The sequence below is a fragment of the Pteronotus mesoamericanus genome, unplaced genomic scaffold, assembly GCF_021234165.1.
Source record: "Pteronotus mesoamericanus isolate MK-2021 breed Mesoamerican mustached bat unplaced genomic scaffold, CSHL_Meso_final scaffold_31, whole genome shotgun sequence".
NCBI classification, from domain to species: domain Eukaryota; kingdom Metazoa; phylum Chordata; class Mammalia; order Chiroptera; family Mormoopidae; genus Pteronotus; species Pteronotus mesoamericanus.
This window is the reverse complement of record NW_026555312.1, coordinates 2,841,659-2,868,436: the sequence shown is the minus strand read 5'-3', so window position 1 is coordinate 2,868,436 and position 26,778 is coordinate 2,841,659. Positions and strand designations below refer to the sequence as shown.

Here is a 26,778-nt window from a genome sequence, read left to right as displayed (position 1 = left end):
CATCTAACAATCTCATCTTCTCTTTTACATTATACAAGCGCATATGACTATAAAAAGTTAATAGAGGTTAATATTCTAGAGAGAAATAATTTTTTTTAAAAAAGTGATAGTCTGCTTCTTTGTTCTTCAACCAAAAACTGACATGACAAAATAACTAACACAACTATGAAAAATTATTTGTATTCAAATGTATTTTCAAAAAGATTTCAAGATTTGACACAGGCACCGAGAAACGAAATGAATTAAAACAAGTATAAACAGGTCAGTTATAGACTGACCTCTATTTGAAATATGTTAAAAATATTTAGTAATACATTTTAAAATATGATTGAGGTAAAATTTTTCTTTAATTCAAGTCTTCTCAATCATCTTAAAATACTTGTGAGCTGAACTTGTGCATTAAGGCAAATTCTAATTTTAAATACTCATTTAATTGATGAACTGATTCATTTAAAATTGCTAATCCAGATAGTTTTTATAAAAAAAAAAAAGAAAGAAAGAAATTTATTGCTACAAAGGGAAACATGGTCACAAAAACATGGTTAAAGCATATCTTAACGCAAATTACTATTCAATGTCCAATGCAGTAAAAAAATACACAGAGCACAAAATACTTGCCCAATTTATCTCTTCCAGGGTGAGTATTCAAAACATTAATGCACACTTGAATATAATCTCCCAAGAGCAGCATTTAAGTTCAAATGATTAGAATAGATATACTAACAATACACATCTGTTATCCTAACACCAATAAAGTAATAAAAATTAAGCTTAAAAATTATACAATTTATTGAATCTAAGTTTGGTAGCTATAAAAACTAAACTAATACCTTCATTTTATTGAAACAAATGCCAAACATTTAGAAATTATATTAAACAAATTTTAATGTGTGGAATGCATGCAACATGGGTGTTAAGTCTCATATTTTAAACTATTAAAATTCTTACCCTTTCCACATTAAGACAGAAATTTAAAGCTTTTTTTTTTTTTAATCTAATACCTTATATTTAATTTTCTTCAGGCTGGTCAACAGGGAAGCTGACATCCCCTTCCTTTGCTGCTTCTTCATCTTTTTGCCCCACTCCCTCTCCTTCCCCCACTCCCTCTCCTTCCCCCACTCTCTCTCCTTCCCCCACACCCTCTCCTTCCCCAACTCCCTCTTTTCCTTCACCTTCTCTCCCTTCCTCTAATCCCTCCACTTCCTCTGCTTCCTCTACCTCCTCTACTTCTTCCACTTCCCCCACTTCCTCTTCTTCTTCCTCCTCTTCTTCCTCCTCTTCAATAGGTTCATCAATCTTTTCTTCCTCCTCTTCATCTCCTTCTATTTGCTGATCTTGAGAATGATCTTGAATTTCAAAAGGATTCTCACCCTAAAAACATGAGGAGATAGAGCTGTTAAAATCAGCATTCATTTTTGTATCAGTGAAATTTTTACACTGTATCAATCAAAATAAACATTTTTAAAAGTTTTTTATTTTAACATATGACAAATCCACTAAATATCTGTTGAGTACCTATTCATACCGATGTGAGTATAAACATTACTAAAGTCAATACTTTATACTTCATAAACTGGATGGCAGAAAGGCCACATTTCCTTAACTGAATTTCTGAAATTGTGTGTGAGAGAGAGGGGTGTGGAGGAGGTAAATATATGGGTTTTCATAGAAACTATGTAGATGAAGCAAAAGACTTATGTTCTACTTACTTAATTATACTAGTAGTAGATGCACTACTGTTATAGAGCATCTTTAAAAAACTTCAAATGAAAATTATGTGCCTAATTTTTTCTTTAAAAATGTAGACAGATCTTTAATTCACTAAACATTCACAAATACAACAGTATTTTATTGTATTTTAACATTTTTATTTAAATACTTTAATTGTGTATCCAGATTAAGTCTCAAAAACTGAACATACCAGAAGGCTACATTAACATAGCAGGAGATGTTAAGGCAATGAAGATTATTAGACAGGACTGTCTAAAGTGTAAGACTGGCAACACACTTTAAGATAAACCAGGTAGGCATGTGCAGGATAAGTTGGAGTAGCAAGACGAGAAATAACCAGTGACAAGTCTACTCTAATAGTGCAGGAGAATAAAGTGTAAAAGATCTGGTGACGCCATTAACAAAATAGGTAAAACAGGATGGGAAAAGGAAAGCAGGTATATGCTATATATAATTAGAATTTCAGATGTCTAATGACTAACAGGCAGCTATAAATTTACAACGCAGAAGAGAGTTCAAAATAAGACATTTAGATTCGTGAACTGCTTGCACAGAGTGAATAGTGAAGCCAAGGTCTTAAATGGGATGACCCAGGGGTCGGGGAGAGTGAGGGAAAAAAAGAGCACCAAGAATAAAACCCTATGTAAAACCTGTACATAGGAGCAGAACTTAGAAAAGGAACACTCAGTAGAGGAGGAAACCTAGGATAGCAAAATAGTGTCTGGTAAAACAAAGTTTCAAGAATAAGTGACAGTATCAAGTAATGCAAACAAGAGTAGAACCGAACTGAAAAAGGTCTGTAGAGTTGATCATTATTAAAGCTTTGTGAGGATACTTGAGGGATTTATTATACTATCCCCTTCATTTCCTAAGTTTAAAATAATAAAGATCAAAACACTAAAAATTTTTATTTGAAATTTAGGTCGCTGGTAATCTTACAGCAGTTTCAAAAGGATGATATAAGTGAGAGTTAAACACCAAGAGCTGCCCAAGAATTAATTGCCACAATTTCCCGTGAAGCTCTCAAAAGACAAAAAGCCCAGGTACCACACTCCAAGATTTTAATTTAGTCAAGTAGTAGAGCTCTTGTTGAAAAAACAAATTCGTGAATCAGTTTCAGACCTCTTGAACCAGAAGTTCCAGGGAAGAAGTCTGGTAACCTGCATATTTAAGAAGCATTTCAGAAATATTTATCAGAAATTGTTGGAAAACCCTAATTTAGAAGGTCTTAAAAAGCTCCTCGGCAGACTTTTATGATTTTAGCCTACCGGGTGATTCTAATTGTATATCTCAAAATACGAACCACTAGGGTAAAAGTAAACTACTTCTTCAGGTATAACCAGAGACTAGGAAAAGCTAAGTCATTTTTAGTTTAGGGAACTCGTTAGTGTGTGTGTTTGGGGAAGACAGTAAAACAAAAAGAGAAAAGTCAGATGTAAGTAAGGAAAGAGATAACTAATGAAACAAGAACACTGATGACAGGCCAAAAAAATGGTATTTTTCTTCACAGATAACAATAAAGGTGATGGATAGATACATAAATCTAAGGTAGAAAGAAGAGAACTATGGAGTTCACATCTATGGTCTCCCTAGGACAAGAAATAATAATGTGGGAAGAGTGGGGACTAAGAATGAAATCTGGATATGTGAATAGTAGAAAAAGTTTGAAACAGTCACTACAGGAAACATATTACATCGATAGGCAATAAGTAAAAGTATTGTGAACTGCAGTGAAAATGTGCAAGCATAATACTGGCACAATTCCATGAAATTGTTAGCAAGACAGAGAGTTAATAAAGCCAACTGTAGATGGCACAGTGCTGGCATTGGGTGAGTGGCAGGAGAACAATTAAGTCAGGGATCTTAGAATAGTAGCACTCCACTGTTGTTAGGGCTGGCCGTGAGGCTCCAGGTCAGGGAGTGAAGAGAACGAGAACAAGACGGTACAGCTGGAGAATTGAGGGAAACTGATGAACTAACTATCTTCATGGCACAAGGATTAAAATGGGTATTTTGTCAGACCGAGAGCACTTGAAAATAAAAGAGTTTTAAGCCATGACCAGAGCTGACCACAAACAGGATATTCTGGCGAATGACAGCAAAGAACAAAGTAGACAGAAATGCTGAACAAAGGGAAATCATTGAACAATGTGACTTCAGTGCTTCTTGAATTTTAATGCAAATGAATCAACTGGAATCTTGTTAAAATGAAGATTCTCATTCAGTAGGCCTGGACATGAACTAAGAATGAAACTGCATTTCTCATGAGCTCCCAGGTAATGCCAATTCTGCTGGTCCATGGATCACATTCAGAGTAACAAGGCTGTTGAGGCATTCTCCTCAGTTCAGGTACTTTCTCCCAAATAAGTCTATGAGCAAGACACTCCCACCGGTGATGTCTCTTTTTCCTTGAAATGATCCTAAATGAAGTCTGAAAACCCTATGCAGAAATTCTAAGCTGTATTCTTCTCTCATTAAAAATTATTTCCATATATCAATAGAAACCATTAACTTCCCAAAAGTTTGTGATCTAGCAAGGATAAAAATGTAGTTTTTCTTACTTTAGCTATCTTTTTGATGCCATACAAAATTGGATTTCAATTAATGCAGCATTCGCTTTTTAAAAATAGTGTCAAGAATGTAGTAAACAGTGACAAATATGGTTAACAAATCAAAAAACAAGGCCCTAAGAAACAAGCTGAAAGAACTGAAATTTATTCAACTTGGAAGTCATTTGGTTGAAGGATAATTTATTGGTCATTAAGTATTGTAAATCTTGACATACAAGACACTTATTACTAAGAAGGTCTCCTCGTGCTTAATTGGGCCGGAAGAAAGAAAAGGAAAGGGAAGGGAAGGGAGAAGGGAAGGGGGAAGGGAAGAGAAGGGAGGGGAGCGGAGGGGAGGGGAGGGGAGGGGAGGGGAGGGAAGGGGAGGGAAGGGAAGGGAAAGGAAAAGGAAAAAGAAAAAAAGAAAAAACAGGGCCTAGCAGCTATTTCTACACTGGGGCCTCTCATGCAAACTGCACTTCAGAAAGAGGCCTGCACTGAACCCGCCTGCCTGCACTGTGTTTCCGCCATCTGTGCCAGCCCTTATAAAGGTTTCCTGGAAGCCTATTTCAACCAGTAGAACAGAATATTTCCCTACCCGTTAGAGCTGCACAGCTCCTGCCAGTCAAAATGGCTCTACTCTGACCAGTCAGGAAAGTACCTTTCGGATCAATCACTGCAGGGATTTAGAGTCCTCATTTGCCTGTGGACTGACGAATCAGGGACTAGAGGAGGGGACTTTTGGGGATATAAGCCAGCTCCCCTCTGGCTCTGAGAGTGCACTTTCCCTTTCTACCAAAGACTGCATTTCTCTGGCTAAGTGAAACTTTGAAGATGTCTCACGGGAGCGGAGCAGAGCAGACTGGAGCAGAATGGATGAAACAAACCAGTGAAACACAAAGCAGACTGGCAAGGAGCACCTCAGAGCTGTCTAGGTGCAGCGGAGCGTGGCCCCAGAGCTACCTGGCCCCAGAACTGCCTCCTAGCTGTGTTGTTTTCACAGCCATGCTGTGTTACAACTGAGCTGTTTTGCACTGAATAAAGTTTTCTTCTTCACCACACCCTAAATTGGAGATCCCTGTTGGAACTGAATTGGTGCCAACAACTATCAGCTCACATTCTTCACAGAGCACATGGTTAACCACCACAACAGCCAAAATAAATAATACTTCTCTAATTTATAAAATATTTAGTTACTAATGTAAATAAGAAACTTTTGTAAGTCTTCAACAAAACAACTCTCTTCAGTGTAGGATGATTTTTAAATAAGGTACTATTTTATAACAACTTAAAAACTAGCCCTGGCTGGTGTGGCTCAGTGGATTGAGGGCCGGCCTCTGAACCGAAAAGTCACTGGTTCATTTCCCAGTCAGGGCACATGCCTGGGTTATGGGCCAGGTCCCCAGCTGGGGACATGTGAGAGACAACAGGTGGATGTTTCTCTTATACATCAATGTTTCCGTCCCTTTCTTTCTCCCTCCCTAGCCCTCTCTCTAAAAATAAATTTAAAATCTTGTAAAAAATAATTGAAAAAATAACAAAAACTAAAATCTAAAATTTATTTCTATTATTTTCTGAATAATAATAAGTTCTTGTTTGTACTATAAATATCCATAATATGTAAAGAAGGATTTTGTGTAAAGAAAGATTCCTCAGTACTATAGGGCAAAAATTGTGAGAAGCAGGGGGCCAGGTATACCTGATTGGTCATATCCAAGTTTCCTAACATTCAGGACAAACCTTTCTCCTGGCCTCCGGACTCCATTAGGGAGCTTTTTCTGAAGCAACATAACTGACCTCTGCTTCCCCTCCAACTTTATCCAAGGAAGAGGAATGACTTATCTAATTAGCATACTTGGAAGAAACTGGACATGCACAACTCACTCCCTCCTAGGTTCCTTCTTTTGGGTCTTCATAGCAATAGAAAGATACATTCTAGTGTGCTCTATGCCATGTGGTAAACTAGGAGAAAGCTATTGCTATTCACCTGAACCAGTAAAAGAGGTTAGGGGGACATGAGTTTATCTAATTCAGGCGTGCAATGTTAGAGAGCCCACATAACTACTCATGTAAAACATCCTTCAAGTCATCCTTTTTCTAAAAGTCAAGAATTAAGCTGATGCCTTGACCAGTATGGCTCAGTAGGTTGAGCTTTGTCCCACAAAGTGAAACGTCACCAATTTGATTCCCAGTCAGGACACACGTATGGGTTGCAGGTTCGGTCCCCAGCTGGGGCATGTACAAGAGGCAACCTATCGATGCTTCTCTCCCTCTCTTTCTCCCTCACTTCCCCTCTCTGTAAAAATAAATTAAATCTTTTTTAAAAAAAATAATGCCAACTTTTGATCTTCTATCAGATTCCCGTGTATCTCTCAACTAATCCAGAGCTAGAAAGAGGCTGAGTGAAAAATGGCTTATTCTCTCCCCACCATAAATCCCAACACTTAGGGAAAACAGATAGTTTAATTATATGCAAGATATTAAGTAAAATTCTTCCTAATATTGTACTGTATTTAAATATCATAAAGAGTTATTGTGTGGCCATTTAATTATTACAATATAAGTTAAAGAGTTTATGCCCTAACATCTTACCTTAACAAAACGTTCATATCGCGCCTTCACTATTGGATTATTTAAAATACTTGTAGCAGTCAAGACACTCTCTCTTTTTATTTGTTCCTTATAAGCCTATGAAAAATAGAACACACTGAAGTACTTGGAAACTATGTCATAAAAAATATTTCCATAATTAAAACATTATATAGTCAAAACATTATATAGTCAAATCCTTAGATGTAAATGACTCACCTTCTGGCAAATGAAGCTATAAAGCAACAATAGGTACTATGATTGCAATGTAAGTCTATGGATTAAGACAATGAGCCTCAATGAGCAAATAAGCTTCAACGACACACGCCCAGTCAGCAGAGAGCTTAAATCTAGGTCCCCTAGACAGCTGTTTTTTCTCCTTTGCATTCTACCTCCACCTCCTCCAGTGCCAACTACTCCAACTATTAATTTTCATGCTACCAAAAAAGGAAGAATAATTGTGCATACAGCTTAAGTAATTAGTCTACCTCTGGGCTGTTTTATACAAAGCAGAAGAGGTAATAATATGCAAGTCTAGTTTCCAAAAGTGTCAAAGGATTATCAAGAGACAAAAATTTTTTAAATATTATATGTGCTCAAAGTAGCTAAAAGTGTCTTAAAAAGTCCGAGTTAAATGAGATTTACTTCAATACAAAATATGAATTTAAGACCCAAGTATGTTCTATTTAAAATTTATCTTTAATATTTGAATTTTTAAATTTGCTTTTTAAAGAAATTTCACACAATATAAACAAATAATTTGAAATAAATTTGACTAAATAAGAGCAACCAACATAGAAGCAGAAATAGGCTAACAAAAGGAAAATAGTAAATTGTTCTAGAATTTTTGAGTAAATTATACTAAAATATTTAAGAATAGATAGTAACTGATAATCCTTTTTAAATTTATTTTTCCCAACCATAGGAAAATGTTATAATCAAATCTTTCTTTTTTGTTCTAAAATACACAAACATACAATCACTTTGTACCAACTTTTTAAAAAATGTTAATAAAAAGAACAGCTCAACAGCTATGACTTTATGAATGGCTACTATGTATGCCAGGCACTATTTTAAGTTCCTTTTATATTTGAATTAATCAAATCTTTAAATAGTCACATAAGAGTAGAATGATTATCCATACCCACTTTACAGATAAAACTTAATGCCAATTTGCATTAACTGAACCACAATTCAAACCGAGAAAGTCTGGCTCTAGAGCCCACAATCTACCTCTAGCTATCTTTACAATTATTCACATGTAAGATAAACAGAACTGTACACAAATCAGCAGGTGTGAAACAGTGGTCTTTGAAGGACAATAAGGGACTGAAGAATAATTTAAGGACTTCATTAGGATAGATCCAAACTTACCTGCTTCCCTTTGATATGATCAGGAGATTTTAAGTGTTGCTGAACTGAACTGTGTAAAGCAGGGATATACACACTACAAGCACTGCAGTGAACAGTCTCTACTTTCATCATGTGATCATCTGCAGTAACACCTACAAAAGAAATCCAATTATTAAGAAATAATTCATATATTATTTCAGACAAATCAAATTTTACTATTTTGTTTCTATAATTATTTATACCCCTTCTTCCCAAGAAAGGATGGGAATATTTAGGTTTATGTTGAGTTTTTTTACTATATCTCCTGAATCTGCATATATAGCTTAAAAATATATGGATAAAAGATTAAAATTATAAAGTTTAATTATATTTCCTAATGTGTTATATAGTCAGCTCTGAAGCCCATAAGTCCATCCCCAAAATGAAATATAAATGTGATTTTGTAGTAAAATAAGAATTTCCATGATTATGAATATGGGTGGGTAGGAACAGGGAAAAAGATGTCAAAAGTGGATTCATAAGGAACAAAATATATGTTGGATCTTGAAAATGGTAATTGAGGGTTATTACAGGTGAAGAAGGTATAATTATTGGGTTGACCACAAAGTTAGTTTGATTTTTTCCATAAGATAGCTCTAGTAGCACTTAGTTGTCTTTAATTTTATTTGAAATAGTTTTATCAGATTGTATTGTGACAGCTGTCATATCAGCATGCATTAAAAAAAAACATCAAAATTAGTAGATTTCTGTTTAGCCATTTTAACAGTGAAGATGGAAGAAAATACACAACATTTCCAGTATATTATTATGGTTTATTATTTCAAGAAAGGTAAAACCTCAACTGAAACACACAAAAAAGATTTGTGCAGTATATGGAGAAGGTACTGTGACTGATAAAACATGTCAAAAGTGGTTTGTAAAGTTTTGGGCTGGATATTTCTCTCTGGATGATGCTCCACAGATGGGCAGACCAATTCAAGTTGACAGTGATCAAATCGAAACATTAACTGAGAATTATCAATGTTATACCACATGGGAGATAACCAACATACTCAGAATATCCAAATCTGTAAAGTTATTGGTGAAAATGAAAAATGTGTCTTATATTTTATGGAAAGAAACTAAATGGACTTTTTGGCCAACCCAATATATGCAAGGGATAGTTGTAAGAGAAAATGGCTCTTCCTGGTAATTGCAGGTAATTCAGTGTGGCTGAGGCATAGAGTATAAAGGGACAAAAGATGAGAAAAGAGAAAGAGAGAAAGGCCTAAACCATGGAGAGCTTTCTGTATCATGCCTAGGAATATGAACTTTATCCTGTAGAGAATGGGAGGAGCCACTGAAAAATCTTTAAGTAATGATGTGTTATAATAGAATTAGGGGTAAGAAACTGGAAGAAAACTAGTTAGCAAAATACTATAATTGTCAAAGGAACATGTAAAGATTTGAACAAATGCATATTTTAAAAGGAAATAAAGAAACAGACTTGGTAAATATTTAAAAGATGAAACATAACAGACACAATGCTACAGATCTAGTCAAGTAAAATACTTAGGATTAACTTCTGGCTTTGATGGTGGGGCCATTTTCCAACATAAATGAAGGAGGTATTTGTAGAGTTTTCATTTTGTTTTCTTCATGGGCTGCAGCATGCTCAAAGAGAGGATAAAGTTTTTGGATATGCTGATTTTGGGGAACTGGTGAAGAAAGATGTGACTAGGCAGTTGGATGGATGAGATTAGAGGTCAAAAAAGAGTGCTATTAATGTATTAGTAATTAACAAAAACATTAATTTAAGCTCTGTAAGTAAATGAAGTCATCCAGAAGAAATATAAAGAGAGATGGTAATGAGACTAATAACAAAATACAGGGAAGCACCAACTTCTAAAAGCCTGACACAGAAAGAAAAACACCAAAAAGTAAAAAATGACAAGAGAATACAGAGAACATCAGGGCAGTGAGATACCAGAGAAACAAAGGAAGGAAATGGTTTCACAGAAAATAAAGTCATCAGTGAAGAATGTTGCAGAAGATAATTCAAAAGAGCCTGTAGAAGTTGGTGTTTGTAACATGTCAGGACAGTTTCAGTAAACTAATGGTAGCAGAAAATTATCTACTGTGGGTAAAGTAATAAACCGGAAGTGAAGACACAGAGACCAGTGAGGACTATGCTTAAAGAAGCACAGCTGTTTAAAGAGAAAGGTAGGTTTTAGGTGAACTAATGCCTATTTTTATTTTTCTTTGTTCCTTTGGGTTTTTTGTTTGTTTTTAAAATAAGAGCACAGGCTCCAGGGAGGGAATTAAAAAAGAAGGATGGACTGAAAAACAGACAAGCAAAAGTTCTTAAGGAGATGAGAAGGGATAAGAGAGAGGACAGATGGTAGAAGTACTTTCATCCAGATGTAAAGACGGTTTCTCCTCTAAAACTGAAGTGAAAGCTGGAAGGGTATACAGTAATAAATTTCTAAGCATGAGAATAGGAAGTCAAGTTCATTTCTGATAGCCCGCTCAGGGCTACCACATAAAACTATGTGCTGTGTCACTCTAGTGGGCATGATTCACACTGAAATAGGTTAGGGTGTAAAATAGACATGTGAATTTCTAAAACAATGTGTTTAAATACTTACCTTCCATAACATCTTTTTCAATTATTTTGACTACTTCTGTTTGATTATTTGTCTGTTGCTTACGAATAGATGTTTTCTTGAATTTATTTACCATACATTCCTAAAAACAAAATAGGAAGAATCCAGAAAGTTATCAGTGAGCCCTTCGCATATGCCCAGCACTATGCTTGGCCTATGAAAGTGTTATATAAGAACTAATATCTGTTCTCAAGAAGCTTACAGTTTAGTTGAAAGGACTTTCATAAAGTACTAGGAAACTACAAAAACTTCCCTTAAAACGTATTTTAGGTTTACAGAGTAAGAGAAATCAGAGAGAGTTGGGCTAGAGGTCTTCTCTGGGCAGGTGAATACTTAAGTCCGAAATGACAGGATCCAGTTAAGGAGTAAACTGCATAAAATTGTAATTAAGGGATACAAATCTACAGAGGCCTGAGTGATCATTGTACTGCTAACCTCCTGACAATACCATCTCTTCTGCCCAAATGAACTCTATGCACAATTAGCAGTCCAGCTCTAACACCTTCCTTAAGAATCCTTGACCCCAACTATCCTCCCGTACTCCAAACTCCTTTGGTCTATACTATCATTCTTGGCCCTTCCACTTAACCATGCGTCATCCGTGTATGTGTGACTGCGTTCAATTTCCAATTGTTATAATTACAATAATTATAGAGGGTGGTGTCTGTGTCTTCAGTGCCTGCACAGCACATTTCATAAATATTCAAGGAAAATCATTGAACTGATGACAAAACACTCATAATTCAAAGGACACCAAACAGGCACTCTGTGGGTCTGAATTCAGAATCTGCCTCTTAACTGAGTCACTTAAACTGTTCTGAGCACAATCTTTCTCATGATAAAAAGGAGTTGTTAGGAGGTTCAAATAAAATATCAAAATACGCAGCACAGTACCACAGACACAGACCCTCAATGGATGACAGCTGATTCTGCATCAATAAACAGTTGGTAAAGGAATTCTTTTCCTAACACCTCTGCTAGAAATTACTGTGGAAAACATAAAATGTTCTCTCAATTAACAAATCTAAAGTCTATTTTAGAAGACAAATTCATATCTAATTCTGGACTACTTTTAAAATAACTCTTTAAAGTATACATTAAAATTTTAGACACATAAAATGTGAGATGGAGAACTATAAAAAAATAAGAAATTGAAATGTCAGATAAAGTGCTCTTCACTTCAAAAACAGCTACTTACATGCAGAAACTCCATAACTACTTTATCAAATTTAGTTTGTTTCTGAATATGATCTAATGTTTCCTGGTGTGATGAACTTTCCAGATGCAGTTCAATATCTTTTTCTTCAAATGTTCGAAATTTACAAAATGAACATGTGAATGCCATTCTACAAAAGGAAAAAAGTTTTTCTTTAAATATTTATTTACTTACTGAGTTCATAAAAAGATAACAATAAAGTTAATGTATTACTAGCATAAATGATTTCCTTTCTTCCATTTTATGGTTGATGTAAATATAGCTTAAGTCAAAAAAAAAAAAAAGACAAAACAAAACAAGTATTTCTTTAAGTACCCATTTGGACAACACTGTCATTATACTACTTTGCATTTCTGGCCCACCCTGGAGCTGCTAGGCATAAAAGATGGAATCAGTGTATCTACTTAATCTAATCCTAAACTCTCCACTTCAAACCTAGACCTGTTAGAAAGCCAAAGCCAACCTCAAGAAGTATCAATTTCCAAAGTTCCACTACTTGTTTTACCACTACTTGTTCCATCCCCTAGTTTCCAAACCACTAGAGTAGTATCAATACAGCCAGGTGGAATATCAGACAACCATAATTCACTCCCTTGGAACTCTTGGGTGATCAAAAGTCCTGCTCCCTAAAGATCACTTCAGGATGACTGATAGTCCTGGTCTGGACAAATGCATGCATTTAGAGGCTCAGGAGCCATTCCCCTTTTTTGTCCCATTTAACTGTTCCTATCTTATATATTGTAATAACTTTGTTTTCCTTGAATTATGACAACAGTTCCCTAACTGGATTCTCTGTCTCCAGTCTCCATTTTCCAATTAATTCCTTATGCTACTATTAGATTTATCTTCCTGGTTAAGAGTTGAGGAGCTGGCCCTAGCTAGTGTGGTTCAGTTAGTTGGAGTGTTGTCCATTAAGCCAAAGGTCAAGGGTTTGATTCTGGCCAGGGCATGAGACTGGGTTGCAGGTTTGGTCCCCAGTTGGGGTGCATGAAAGAGGCAACCAACAGATGTTTCTTTTTCACATCAATGTTTCTCTCCCCCTCTCCTTCCCTCTTTTCTTCTCTCTTTGAAATAAATAAGCATTTCCTCAGGTGAGGATTTAAAAACAAAAAAACAAAAAACAGAGAGTATGGGATCTGGAGCCAACCACTGGGTTTATATCCTTGCATACTTAAGGGACCTTAAACAAGTTACTTAACTTCCTCTAGGTCTTAGTTTTCATTCATTCATTCTTTCTTTCTTTCTTTCTTTCTTTCTCTTTCTTTCTTTTTTAAATATTTTATTTACTTATTTTTAGTGAGAGGGGTAGGGAAAGAAACACCAATGTGTGGATGCCCCTCGCGTGCTTCCCACCGGGGACCAGGCCCGCAACCCAGGCACTGGGAATCAAACCAGTGACCCTTTGGTTTGCTGGCCAGCACTCAATCCACTGAGTCACACCAGGCAGGGCTGGCCTTGGTTTTCTTATCTTAATGAGATGAGGTTTAAAAAATACATATAAAGCCCTTAGAACAGTTCCTAGCACATAGTAATTATTCAATTAATTAGTTATTTTCTAGAGAAGGTAACAGCACATTGCTGCTCAAAATGCTGCACTGGTTCCTTAAGGCTCAAAAAACAAGTTAAAATGTTTTCCGCTGCCATTTAGAAAAGCTCTTGCTCTCTCCTCTCTCTCTTTTTGGCTTTACCCACTAATATATTTAACAGTATCTGGCATATATGTATGTCTTCATTAAATGTTTTAATTCGATTACACCTTTCAACCCACTACAGTCATTTTCAATCTACAGAGGTTTCAATTTCCTGAATATGAAAGAAATATTCCTGTTTCTTTGCCTTTTTACCTCAAGCCATGACCACTACTTGGGCTACCTAACAATTCTTACTGCATCCCTACCACCCCTATCAGTTCATACTCACTGATCCATTTCGCTGATTTTGCTGCCCTCCTATGTAGAAGACATCTCCTATATGACTACTTCATATTTGTCTTTTGGCACTCGTCACCATGTATTTTGTCTATACCTCTCAAAAACCCATCACTTCCAGGTTTATAATACCTGGAAGGTATAATACCTGGAAGGTTTATAAAGGTCCAGGATAAGAGGACCTTTCCATTCTCTGTATTATATTGAAAGCATTCAAATATACAAAATATATATATATATATATATATCACAAGAATAGTTACTGTCAATCTCTTATTCTAACTCAAAGTAAAACTGCTCTTTTAAATTAAAATAATTTTAGACTATTTAAAAGATTCTTATCCTAAAATGACAATTTAATTGAACTGATACTCTTTCTGTTATGTTAGTGGGTTTATATTTCGAATCATGGAGAAAACAGCTAAATGAAAGCTCACGTATTTTCTCCAAATCACAATATATTATATTAACATGAATCTATGATATCTAAATCTATGATGCTTAATGCTAAAGTATTCATAGGGTAAATACACAGAAAAAATAATCCTGTAATATAAAAATATCTTCAGACTCCTACACATTTGATGCAAAACATTTATTTCAATTTATTTCTGCTCCAAAATAACTAAGCCTGTTACCCTTTGTCAAAAGAAGAAATGGTATCAGAGTGGGAAATACTCCCAAGGACCACAAGATAATGCCCCTTAAAACTTCTTTTTATGAATTAATTCTTAATAAGCTTAATCGTATTGTTCCTCAGGTCCCAACAAATTACAGAGTAACAAACCAGAAAGAACATAGTTAGAGGTTATTAAATCTGGGCACAAATATTAAACAAGTAATACCTAGCAGACTAATATCAAAGATACTCTAATCAAACAAAAAAAACTGGTAATCAAATGCAACTGAACTTTTACTACATTTTACATAGACAAATCCAATGTACATATTACAATCAAGTAATAATAAAGAGTATCCTGTTTAATATAGAAAACTCATTTTTTTTTAAATACCTCCCTAAACAGGTTTGTAGATTCTTCTCTGAAAATGTTATCTTTTGAACTAAGATATAGTTTTAGATATCTAGAAAATCCATGTAGGTGAAGCATGTCATTCCCTTCATGCTATAAAAACAAGTTAACTTTCATAGAGCAAAACTTTTTTGAATGGGAAACACACTGAATCTACTTTTTAAATTTTATATTCTTTATTTCCCTAGCATAAGTAGTACCTGGGCAGATGTCAGAGGAAAAAAAAGAGTATCAATATTGTCTTTTAAAAAAATTTCTTTTTACTAGTCTTTTTTTCCTACACGTAACTTTACATCTTGCATACACTGTGGGGCAAAAGTAGGTTTACAGTTATGAGTATGCAAAAGTTTGTTCTTGTATTTTTTTATTGCTTATTGTATTATTTTCCATATGAATAACTGTAAACCTACTATTTTCCCCACCCTGTATTTTTCTATTTTGCCTGCATTTTCTGCATGTTGTTTTGGGCTTTATAACCAATGGCCTAAGAGCCATGAAGGGTTGTATCTAATCTTACACATACTTTGTCACACTGTATTGCTGGTATTTATTGCACATTTGGAACTATTATAAATAATGGCATCTTTTTAAACTCTTTTTTATTTTGGGGTTTTCTCGGAGAAATCAAAGGGTATTAAAAATTTCAAAACACTTTTAAAATTGCTAAATTGCTTCCCAATAACTACAGTCACCAGAAAATTATAATAGTGCCCTTTGTATCCTAGCTAATAAATCAATATTCCTTTCTTCCTTGCTAATAAAATGCTATACTATAATTTAAATTTTCAGTTTATTTAACTGACAGTGAGTTCCTAATGTTTCAATATCTAGAAAAGCTAGTATCTATACTCATTTACTCTTCTTTTTCAGAATTTTCTTTGGAATCAGGATTGGAAAGACCTGATATATTTGTAATATTTAGTTTTCCTGTACAAGAATATCACTGTATCCCCATGTATCCAATCTCAAAGACTTTGGTTTTCTTCATGCTATGACATATTTCTTCTTAATCTATATTTCTAGATATACTTTATTTTTTAATCATCATTATTGAATGGGACTTCTTTTTTCTTATATTTTCTAAGTGGTAACTTAGTGATATTTATATTAAGTATATAAATGTCAAGTATCAAAAGCATTCTTATATATCTTTGATCAAAACTTTTCATTTGACCTTAGGAATTTTTTCATGTTCCAACTGATTTGACTTTTCTAGCAAACTGTTTTTTAATGAGCCCAATTTTCTGACTACTAAGTACAAACCTGTATCCATCTCCATATTTCTCGCTGTTTTTTTCTCTTCTGCGCCTTTGTTTCTCTCGCCGAGCCTCAATTCGCCGCTTTTCTTCTTCTTCATTTTTTGCATCAATTTTTGCTAGAATATCAGACAAAAATGTCAAGACTACAAATCATTTTTCCATTCTCCCTTTCCAGTCCCCAGTTCATAAAGTACAGACATACAAAGTTTACTTGGTAATAGTAGTCTAATTTGAACTCACCAAAAAAATCAGAGTTCAAGATTACCCAGTACTTCTCAAACTTAAATGGAATATAGCAATTATGAATTTTGCCATATTTATTTTTCACACACATGTGATTATTTGCTACACATATATTTAATCTGTTCATTTTTCTTATTATCATTTTAAGCAATAATATCCATATCACTTAAAACAGCAATTTTCACATGATGTGCTGCAAGAATTTTTAAAACATGCAATACCTGACTATTTTAGTCAGGGCCCTGACCTCTTTTTCAGACTGTCAAATAAAAAAAATGACAACAGTCAACACAACAATGGCTATCAAGTTTGAATGAATCAAAATTATACCTTTTTATCTTTTTTTAAAGATTTTATTTATTTATTTTTAGAGAGAAGGGGACGGGAGGAAGAACAAGAAGAAGAGAAACATCAATGTGTGGCTGCCTCTTACGCACCCCTCCCCTCCCCCTGGGGACCTGGCCCACAACCCAGGCATGTGCCCTGACTGGGAATAGAACCAGCAACCCTTAGATTCACAGTCTGGCACTCAGTCTACTGAGCCACACCAGCCAGGGCTATACCTTTTTTCTTTTTCTTTTTTTTCTTTTTGGTCAGATCAGCAAAAAAAAAATTTTTTTTTTTGCTGTGCCACAGAATTTGAGTCATTAGTTTATATGTGCTGTGAGATGAAAAAGGCTGAAAATTGCAGACATAAAATCATCTTGAATACCACTTTAGGAAACACTGAAGTAACCTGACCCTGCATTAAAATAGAAATTAAATAAGAACTGGAGAGCTTTGGACACAAAAACTCATATATGTATTATAGCAACTTCCCCAAAATTTCTTAAAATATATAAATTCTAAAATAAAAGCAGATTCTTCCTCTTTTCCAAAAACAGTTTAATGCAAATATAATAAAGTATAAAATCCTGGTACAGAATTTACTGTTTTAACCATTTCCAAGTGAACAATCCAGTGGCATTAAGTGTATCACAATGTTGTACAACCATAATCACTTAGTTTCAGACCTTTTTCATCGCCTCAAACAGAAACTCATACACATTAGGTGGTTACTCCTCACTTACCCTTTTCCCAACCTCCTAAAAACTACTAATCTGCTTTCTGGCTTTGTAGATTTCCCTGTTCTGGATATTTTATATAAATGGAGTCATACAATGTATGGCCTTTTGGTCTAGCTTCTTTTATTTAGCATGTTTTCAAGGTCCATTCACATGTTGTACCATCCATCAGTACCTCCTTCCTTTTTAATGGCTGAATAACATTCCATTGTATGGATACATCACATTTTCTTTTATTCATTTGTTCATTGACAAACAATTGGATTGATTCCACCTCTTGGCTATTGTGAATAACACTGCTATGAACATTTGTGTACATGCTTTTTTATAATACTTTTCTTTTGTTTTTTGAAGTATGTACTAGGGGTGGAAGTGCTAGGTCACACAGTCAGTCTATGTTGAATAATCTGAGGAACAATGAAACTTTTCCATAGCAGCTGCACCATTTAAATTCCCAACAGTAACGTGTGAGGCTTCCAATTTTTGCACATCCTCACCAATACCTGCTATTTTCATTTTTTTATCATGTATCATCTACTTTACATGGTGTGAAGTGTATTTCATTGTGAGCAGTTTCTTTCTTATAATACATTTAACTCTAGACTTAAAAAATATATATATTATCTGGCCTTGGCCAGGTGGCTCAATTTGTTGGAGCATCATCCTGTACACCAAAAGGCTGTGGATTCAGTTCCCAGGCAGGGCATATACCTAGGTTGCAGGTTCAACCCCAAGTCATGGCATATACAGGAGGCAATTGATTAGTGTTTTTCTCTCATACAAATGTCTCTGTCTGTCTCCTGCCACCCAATCAGTAAACATATTCTCAGGCAAAGATTAAATAAATAAATAAATAAATAAATAAAGTATCTGCCCTTAATCTTTTCCTTTTATGCACTGTTTTTCTTTTGGATTACATTTGTAAAAATACAGCCCTGACCTGTGTGGCTCAGTGGGTTGGGTGTCACCCTGCAAAGCAAAATGTGGCCAGTTCAATTCCTGAGTGGAACACATGCATGGGTTGTGGGCCTGATCCTGGGTTTGGGGCACACAAGAAACAACCAAGGTGATTTTTTTCTCAACTTCAATGTCTCTCTCTCCCTCTCTTTCTCCCTCCCTTCCCCTCTCACTAAAAGTAAATAAATAAAATCTTTTAAAAAAATACCTAATACAAACTCATGAATATCTGGGGATTCATAAACTTAAGAGTAAACAAATATTTAAGCAGCACTTGCTATGGAATGCCTCAAAGTTATATAAAATCAATACCGTAAAATTCAATATCTTCATTATTCTTCATCATTTTATGAGTTTAAATGTAAATTTTTTTCTTTTTTTTTTTTTAAAAGTTCATTGATTTTAGAGTGAGGAAGGGAGAGAGAAACATCAATTGGTTGTCTCCCATACACAGACTGAGAACCAAACCCCCAACCTTTCTGGTGTAAGGGGTGACTCTCCAACAACTGAGGCACAGTGGCCAGGACAATTGCATATTCTTATTAATTAACCATTTCCAATATTCTCATTCAATTTCTCTAAAATCCTCACTCTGTGGAAAATCTGCAGGTATATGACCTCAGACTAGAAGTAACAGCATTTCCCCTTTATATGCTAAAGCTATGATAAGTTGTACCTCCAGCCGAATGACAGAGCATGGTGCCTTTCCTACGGCTTTCCAACAAATCATAGAGTCTGAACTACAAGATCTTTTATTCCTGAATATTCAGCAAACACCTTTCAAAATGTCCACCTCACGCATGACAGTGAAAGGCTAAACTGACTACAAAATTTTGGCTTCATTCTTCGTTACACTACACTATTCTCAAATATTGTTAAAAAGGAAAAAGTTGGATTACATATATCTGCTTTAATAGCAAATCAGTTTCTATATCAAACTTTGCGATATTTACTTAACTATACCTGCAAGCTGTATCTTTAGAATCTGACCCAAGAGGATCAACTGAATTGCCTATTCTAGTAATATCTAGAGTGCATTTATTTGGTAAGTAACAATCTGTCAATTAACATAGTATAAAAGATATCCCCACAACAGATATTCCACTAGTATCGGGTGTCCATAATTCCAGAATATTGTTACTTTTTTTAATTAAACCATATAGATAGCAATTTGTAAAGCATGACACAAAAGCAAATTTAAGAACAGTATTTAGATCTTTCCTGAGTTTCATGTTCTCGTCCATGTTTTGAAGAAAGAATCAAACATAAGTAATTTCATTATATTTTTCAATGGTATTTTAGGTTGCCTATAATGTTATAATTAGAGGGACAAGTTGTTTTAAAAGAAGACAAAATAATACAAAGCAACTTTCTGTTACAGTCACACGCAGGTTTAAGTGAAAGGTTTCTAGAACAAGATTTGTCCTAGAATAAATCCTGGCTTTGCCATTTACTCATTGTTTGACCTTGGCAGCAAGTTATTTATCTGCTCTGTGCCTGTTTTCTCAGCTTTGGAGGGTTTGATACACATACTTATATCTGAACAGGCTGATGTGAGAATTACATAAATAATGCACATTATATCCTTTTACACACAGAGCCTAGGGTGCAGTAAGCATTTAAGTACTAGCTTACTATTATTAACAGTAACTACAATCCCACTTTTATCAAAATGGATGCATGTATTAATCCTTAAGCAATTTAAATGAAGGTGAAATTTTTAAAAAAACCCAGCATATTGTTGGTATCCAAAAACAGAGGATAAAAATGCAGTTTTGAACTAGAACTTGTCTAGGCCTCCTTGCTTCTTCCCTTCTCCTTCCTTTTATTAATAATTCTTTGAGAGCTAGTAGCACTAGCTTAGCACTTCTAACATAAAAGGAATACACTTTAATAAATTCATTGTAATACTCAATGGATTTTTTTTTAAGATTTTATTTATTTATTTTTAGATAGGGGAAGGGAAGGAGAAAGAAAGGGAGAGAAACATCAATGCCCATTGCCTCTCGCGAGCCCCCTACAGGGGACCAGGCCTGCAACCCAGGCATGTGCCCTGACTAGGAATCAAACTGGCAGCCCTTTGGTTGTCAGGCTGGCACCCAATCCACTGAGCCACATCAGCCAAGGCAGATCTTATTTTTCAAAGTGGATGCAAAGAATTTGAAAAATTTGACCAGAAAGCTTTGAAATATTCATTCATGACAATTATCTAAAACTTCTCCAGTCCCAACTAGATTAGGTAATCAAATTTCAATTCTAAAGGAGAATAATTTTTGAATCTTTGTAATATCACCTAACTTGGGAAAATAAAACACTTCTAAGTCACCAAGGCAAAAATTGAGTAAATATAAACAACAAAAAAGCATTCATTGTACAGAAAAATACAGGCAAAATATTTGTTGGGTGTTATTTTGCTTCTATAGGTTTTCATAAAGAATGCTGAAAAGGACATTTCCTTAGTTTTTATTTATGTAGATCCTTGACAATCTAACTTGTCAAATGCACTTGGTTTCATTTAGACATAAAACAAAGTTTAAAAATAAAATGCAGTAACAAAGAAAAGTAACAGTAATTTGGCTCTGAACTGTTTTTTAACAAAAGCCTGACAGATATATTTCACATATCATACAATACTCCTATTTAAATCGTACAATTCAATGGTTTTTAGTATATTAGCTGATATGTGCAAACATTGCCATAGTCAATTTTAGAACATTTTTAATACCTCGCAAAGAAACCTGGTACCCTTCCCTTTAGGTATTACTCCCTATATAAGCCACAGCCCAAAGCAACCACTAACCTACTTCTGTCTCTATAATTTTATATATTCCATATTTTCGTATGAAAAGAATCATATAGTATGTGGACTTTTGTGACTGGCTTTCTTCACTTAGCATCTTTTCAAAGTTCATCCTAGCTTTAGCTTGAATCAATACTTCCTCCCACTTTATGACTGAGAAATACTCCACTGTATGATATAACCCACTTGTTTATTCATTCATCCTTTGATGGATATGTGGGCTGTTTTTGGCTACTGGAAATAATGCTGCTGTAAACATCTGTATACAAGTTTTTATGTGGACATGTTTTCATTTCTCTTGGCTATATCCCTAGGAGTGGAATTGGTAGATCATACAGTAATTACTTAACCATTTGAGGAACTACCTGTTTTTCAATGCAGTCACACCATTTTACATTCCTTCCAACAGTGTAATGAGGGTTCTGATTTCCCCACATCCTCACAAAGGCTTTTTGTTATCTGTCTTTTTTTATTCCAGCCATCCAGGTGGGTGTAAAGTGGTATCTCTTCATGGTTTTGATGTACATTTCCCTGATAACTAGTTAGCGGGCACTTTTTCATGTGCTTATTGGTTATTTGTGTATCTTTTGGGGAAAAATGTTGGCTCACATGCTTTGCTCACTTTTCAATTGGCAAAAAAATTCCTTAAATCTTTGCCCTGACCAGTGTGGCTCATTGGCTGGGCATCATCCCACAAAGCAAAATGTCACAAGCTCAATTCCCTGTCAGGGCACATGCCTACTTTGCAGCTTTGGTACCCAGTTGGGGCATGTACATGAAGCAATTGATTGATGTTTGTCTCTCACATCAATGTTTCTTTCCTTCTTTTTCTCCCTCCCCTCCTCTCTCCCCCAAAAATAAATAAATAAAATCTTTAAAAAAAAATTCCTTATATTTTAGATACAAGTCCCTAATCAGGAGCATGATTTGCAAGTATTTTCTCCCACTCTGTTGGCTGATGGTGTGCTTAGCGGCAGAGAAAGTTTTTAATTTTCATGAAGTCCAATTTATGTATTTTTCCTCTTGTTACTCATGCTTTTGGTGTCTTATCTAAAAACTCCTTGTGAAATTCAGAGTCATAAAAGTCTACCCCTATGTTTTCCTCTATGAGTTTTATAGTTTTAGTTTTTACATTTAGGTATTGCATTTTGGCTTTTACAGATGGCTATCCAGTTGTCCCAGAAATATTTGTTGAATAATTTTGGCATCCTTGTTAAAAATCAGTGATCATATTGTAGCTTCACGGGCCAAGCAACAGTGCTAGAGCATAAGGACTTGTTATAACTGGGGCTCTTCAGCTCTCAACTGAACTGCTCTTTTAAAAACAAGGTACATTTAAGTTAAAAAAGTTAAAAAAAAAAATCAGTGATCATAGATTTATAAGTTTATTTCTGGACTCTTGATTCTATTCCACTGATCTATAATGTCTGTCCTTGTCCCAGTACCACAGTCTTAATTACCACTAGTTTGTATTAAGCTTTAAAATCATGAAATGTGAAATCTCTCTAGTTTGTTCTTTTCCAGGGTAGTTTTGGGTATTTAGGTCCCTTGTATTTCCCTAAGAATTAGAATCGACTTGTCAATTTTTGCAAAGAAGTCAGAAATAACTTTGATAAGGATTGTGTTGAGTGTATAGCTCAGTTTGGGGGACTATTACCATCTTAACAATGTTAAGTTTTCTGACCTATAAACACTCATTTAGTTTTTCCACTTATTTAGGTCTTCTTTAATTTGCTTCAACAATGTTTTGTGGTTTTCAAAGTATAAGTTTTGTACTTCTTTTGTTAAATTATTAGAGTTATTTTGTTGTTCTTGATGTTAACATGAATAAAATTGCTTTATTAATTTAATTTTCAGATTGGCTCTCCATTCTTTAACAATGTAAAAATGTAAATATGTAAATATCTCTAAGAGTTATCATGTCTAGAAGATTAAAAGCAAATTAATTTTCTAGAAGAAACATAGCTTTTTCCTGTTACCAAGGACCATGAAATATTTCTTCTTTTTGTCCTCATAAAGAGGATTCTATGTAATTAGACATAACACTTCCTCAACTATACATCCAACAATAAATACACTATCACACACAAGAATGGACAAGGACTCAAAATCATGTATAAAGCCGTTTTAAAAATATAGATGTTCTGACTCCACCCTAAACCAGGATTTAAGGAAAAAGGGTGGAGCAGGGCATATTAATTTAAAATGTATCTTGGCAATTTTGATATTCATGACTAGTAACTGTACTAGGGGATTCACAAACTTAATTTCTAGAATTATAATGCAGTTTGTCTCTACAAACATGAAAAAATATCTAAAAGCACTGAATTTACAAAAAGGTAAAAGTTATCCTAAGCCATAGCAATTGTGTTTTCTTACTTACTAGGTGATTTGTTGAGGCTCATCTTCTCCACGGGTTTTGCTAGCTTGGGTTTCTTGATAAAGGTTCCACCGGTCTTATTAAATGGTTGCATCATTTTTCTCTTTATTCCTCTTGTAGAAGCAACTGTCACATTGGCGGATTTGTTTTGGTAGTCAACAACAATTCCAGGTCTATGAATGCTTCCAAAATCACTCATATGCTGCAAATTTGTGAAATCAAGAAGTATTTATTAGCATAATACTCAGAGATAAAGAATGAATTCATACAAAATTTGCATGTTATCTATCTAATAATTTTTACCTGAAAATGCCCCAAAATGTAACTAAATTTTACATGTCCACTCTGAATAAACACATTGAAAACTTTGTAAATTATTACATGAATTCAAATCCAGTAATTTAATGTTTTTATTTCCAGTAGAAGAAACATGGATATTTCCTACCTATTTTTTATTTTTACAATTCAAAATTACTTGAGATCATAAACAACATATGTGCCTATCAAAATATTACCACTTGTACAACTCTCTGACAACTCCTCTTCAGAGTTCCTAATTGATATTTTCCCACAAAAAGACCTTAAAAGAAATCTTTATTGTGCTAAATACTGGCTTAAAACTAAGAAACACAAAGACCATATTTGAAGTTTAAAATAAAAAAGATCCAGAAATCATTTAGGATTTCTCCCTGTTGAAAAAGGGAATGAGAAGGCGAGATGGAACATTAGTATGAAATAGGAGAGTTAAAGCATAACCATGCATCAACTTCCAAGACACACTTCAGATAAAGAATTGCATCTGACGTTCCATTCACATTCTTACCTAGAGAAACATATTCTGACCCAGAAGCCTGAGAAGCAAAAGTTTACAGACCGAAGAGTCATGCAACCAAACGACTCTGTGTCCCTTCCTCTTCTCTTGTCATTAACAATAACAAAATCCGCTACACCAAGAGGCCACATGTCCAGAGGAATTTGCTCTGCTAACCTTACTTTTAGAAGATAAAGATTGAGGAGTAATCTGAAGAGAAGGATCCAATGGGAATTGTACAAGTGAAGATTAAAAAAGAAAATCCTATTGGTTCATCTATTTCATAAACAGCAGAAAAGAAAGAAAAGTCCACTCAGACTAGAATGGTGAATGAATACAAAGTTCAGGAATACCTGGTTTTCTATTATGAAAACAAAATTGATATTTGAAGTCTCATTAAGAAAAAATCATTTGCCTATAAAGTAATATACAGCATGGAAAATGTTAAGTGTTTTCCAATTTTACCCCAACTATTTTCAATTAACCTACAATCATAAAGTATGGTGAAAAAGCAACATAATCAGTTGCTTACATGTATGCTATGCTTATAATACCTATCTAGCCTAGTAGACTTAAATAGTTTCCAGGTAATGTATACAGTCATATCAGAAAAATCTTCATTAATTATCCATTAAAGGTGCAATGCATTTTACATAACTGTTATAAATGCAAAATTTCTAACCAAGTTTGATATACTACACTGATGTACCAAAAGCCAATAGACAGTCAAAAACATGTACCCTACTACACTTTTTATCAGAAGTACTTTCTTCTGCAAAGAGAATATTAAGAGCAACTGACTCAAAAAAAATTTCTTACGCTATAGCAAAAATACAATATTCTTTGTATGACCAAACTACATAATAACCCCATAATCTACATACACTCACTAGGTAAAATTTCATGTGAGTCAAGTTACCTAAGAACATAGGCATAATCTTAACACTGTATATCCTGAAATTAAACACTTTAAGACTAGTATATCTGCTCATTTAAGCAATAATTTACAAAATACTACTTCCTAGGAAGGAGCCATAAACGTACACAAAGGGAATTATTTCTCAATAGTAAAACTAGTGACACAAGAAAAATAGAACACCCAGCAATAGGACATATTGTAAGAGAGTGAGTTAGCAAAATTATACTGACCACAAGCGATTCTACAACCTATTATATGTATCAACTTCTTCGCCATGTAAACAAGGCTAAGCTACCCTCAACTATCACCAACTTTTAGTCTCTTGTGTTGAATGTGAAATATGGAGCTTTGAAGAAATTCTACGTGCTAGAGTTTAGCAGCGAAGTATAAACATTTTATCATACATTGCACCTTTAACCTACTCAAAAACTCCAGAAGGGTTCAGTTACCTTTTACAATAATCCAAGAACTGACCCACCAGCAAAACTGCTAGTGTTCACAAGGTAAAATGCAACTCCTTTTAACCCCTTTTAGACCAAACCTAACATCCTCACCTTTTTAATAAAGGGAGATTTGGCAAAACTTTATGAACAATCATCTCACACTGTGACTTATTTTCTGAGGTGCTGGACAAAGTTTTACAGGCAACCTAAAAATTATGCTTATGACTCAGCTTTTCTTCAAAATACACTGGGATGAACAGTGTTTATTCTAATTGAAAACCATGGTCTTGAAAGGGTTTAAAAGAGTGACTAGTGAAAAGAATCTGAAAAGATTCTGTTGTACTTACTCCTCGGCCTCGGCCTCTGCCTGTTGATGGTCCTCCAAAAGCATCATAGTTTCTGCTTCCAAACGTACTTTCAGGATAAGCAGGCGTTCCTCTCCCCCGAGAGCCTACAGGTGCAGGCTTCATATGGGGTGAAGAAAAACTGCTGTAGGAAGAGTAATTCTCTCTTCCTCTGTCCTCCATAAACCCAGGCCTCAATTTTGAACGGGAGTAAGGTGCTTCCCAGCTAGACCCGCCCTGGTTTCTACCTCCGAAAGAGTCAAGGCTATTCCGGTAGGAGCTCTCAAATCGACCACCATAACTACCTCCGAAGCGGCTTTGTTCGGGTTCATTAAAACCATAGCCAGATCTGTATAGATCTCGCCCACCCAGAGAAGACCTGGAGTCGTAAGACTCATAAGGTCCAAACCTGGAAAAGTTGCACAGTAAGGGAAAAAACAAAAGTAAGCTTACTAATGTTAGACAATTCAAAAGACAAATTATCAGATGACATTTATCAACTAAAATTCATTTATA

At 34.8% G+C, this 26,778-nt stretch overlaps 1 protein-coding gene and 1 non-coding gene across 3 annotated transcripts in view; one reads left to right on the top strand and one right to left on the bottom strand.

The window, feature by feature from the left end:
* Nucleotides 1-873: 873 nt before the first annotated feature.
* Nucleotides 874-26,778, bottom strand: part of ZNF326 (zinc finger protein 326) — a 36,368-nt gene continuing 10,463 nt past the window's right edge. The window contains exons 5-12 of one of the 2 annotated variants that reach the window (XM_054592106.1): nt 26,266-26,671; nt 23,749-23,947; nt 16,306-16,417; nt 12,066-12,213; nt 10,850-10,949; nt 8,244-8,374; nt 6,873-6,968; nt 874-1,371 (exon numbers count right to left, since the gene is read on the bottom strand). In XM_054592106.1, the coding sequence (XP_054448081.1) occupies nt 1,009-1,371; nt 6,873-6,968; nt 8,244-8,374; nt 10,850-10,949; nt 12,066-12,213; nt 16,306-16,417; nt 23,749-23,947; nt 26,266-26,671 (1,555 nt within the window). In that variant the 3' untranslated portion in view covers nt 874-1,008. The remainder of the gene's footprint in view (nt 1,372-6,872; nt 6,969-8,243; nt 8,375-10,849; nt 10,950-12,065; nt 12,214-16,305; nt 16,418-23,748; nt 23,948-26,265; nt 26,672-26,778) is intronic. The other variant, XM_054592107.1, reaches the window with a different exon arrangement.
* On the top strand, nt 22,568-22,702 carry LOC129085833 (small nucleolar RNA SNORA50). The gene has a single exon (XR_008530767.1). It is a non-coding gene; the product is annotated as a small nucleolar RNA SNORA50 (small nucleolar RNA).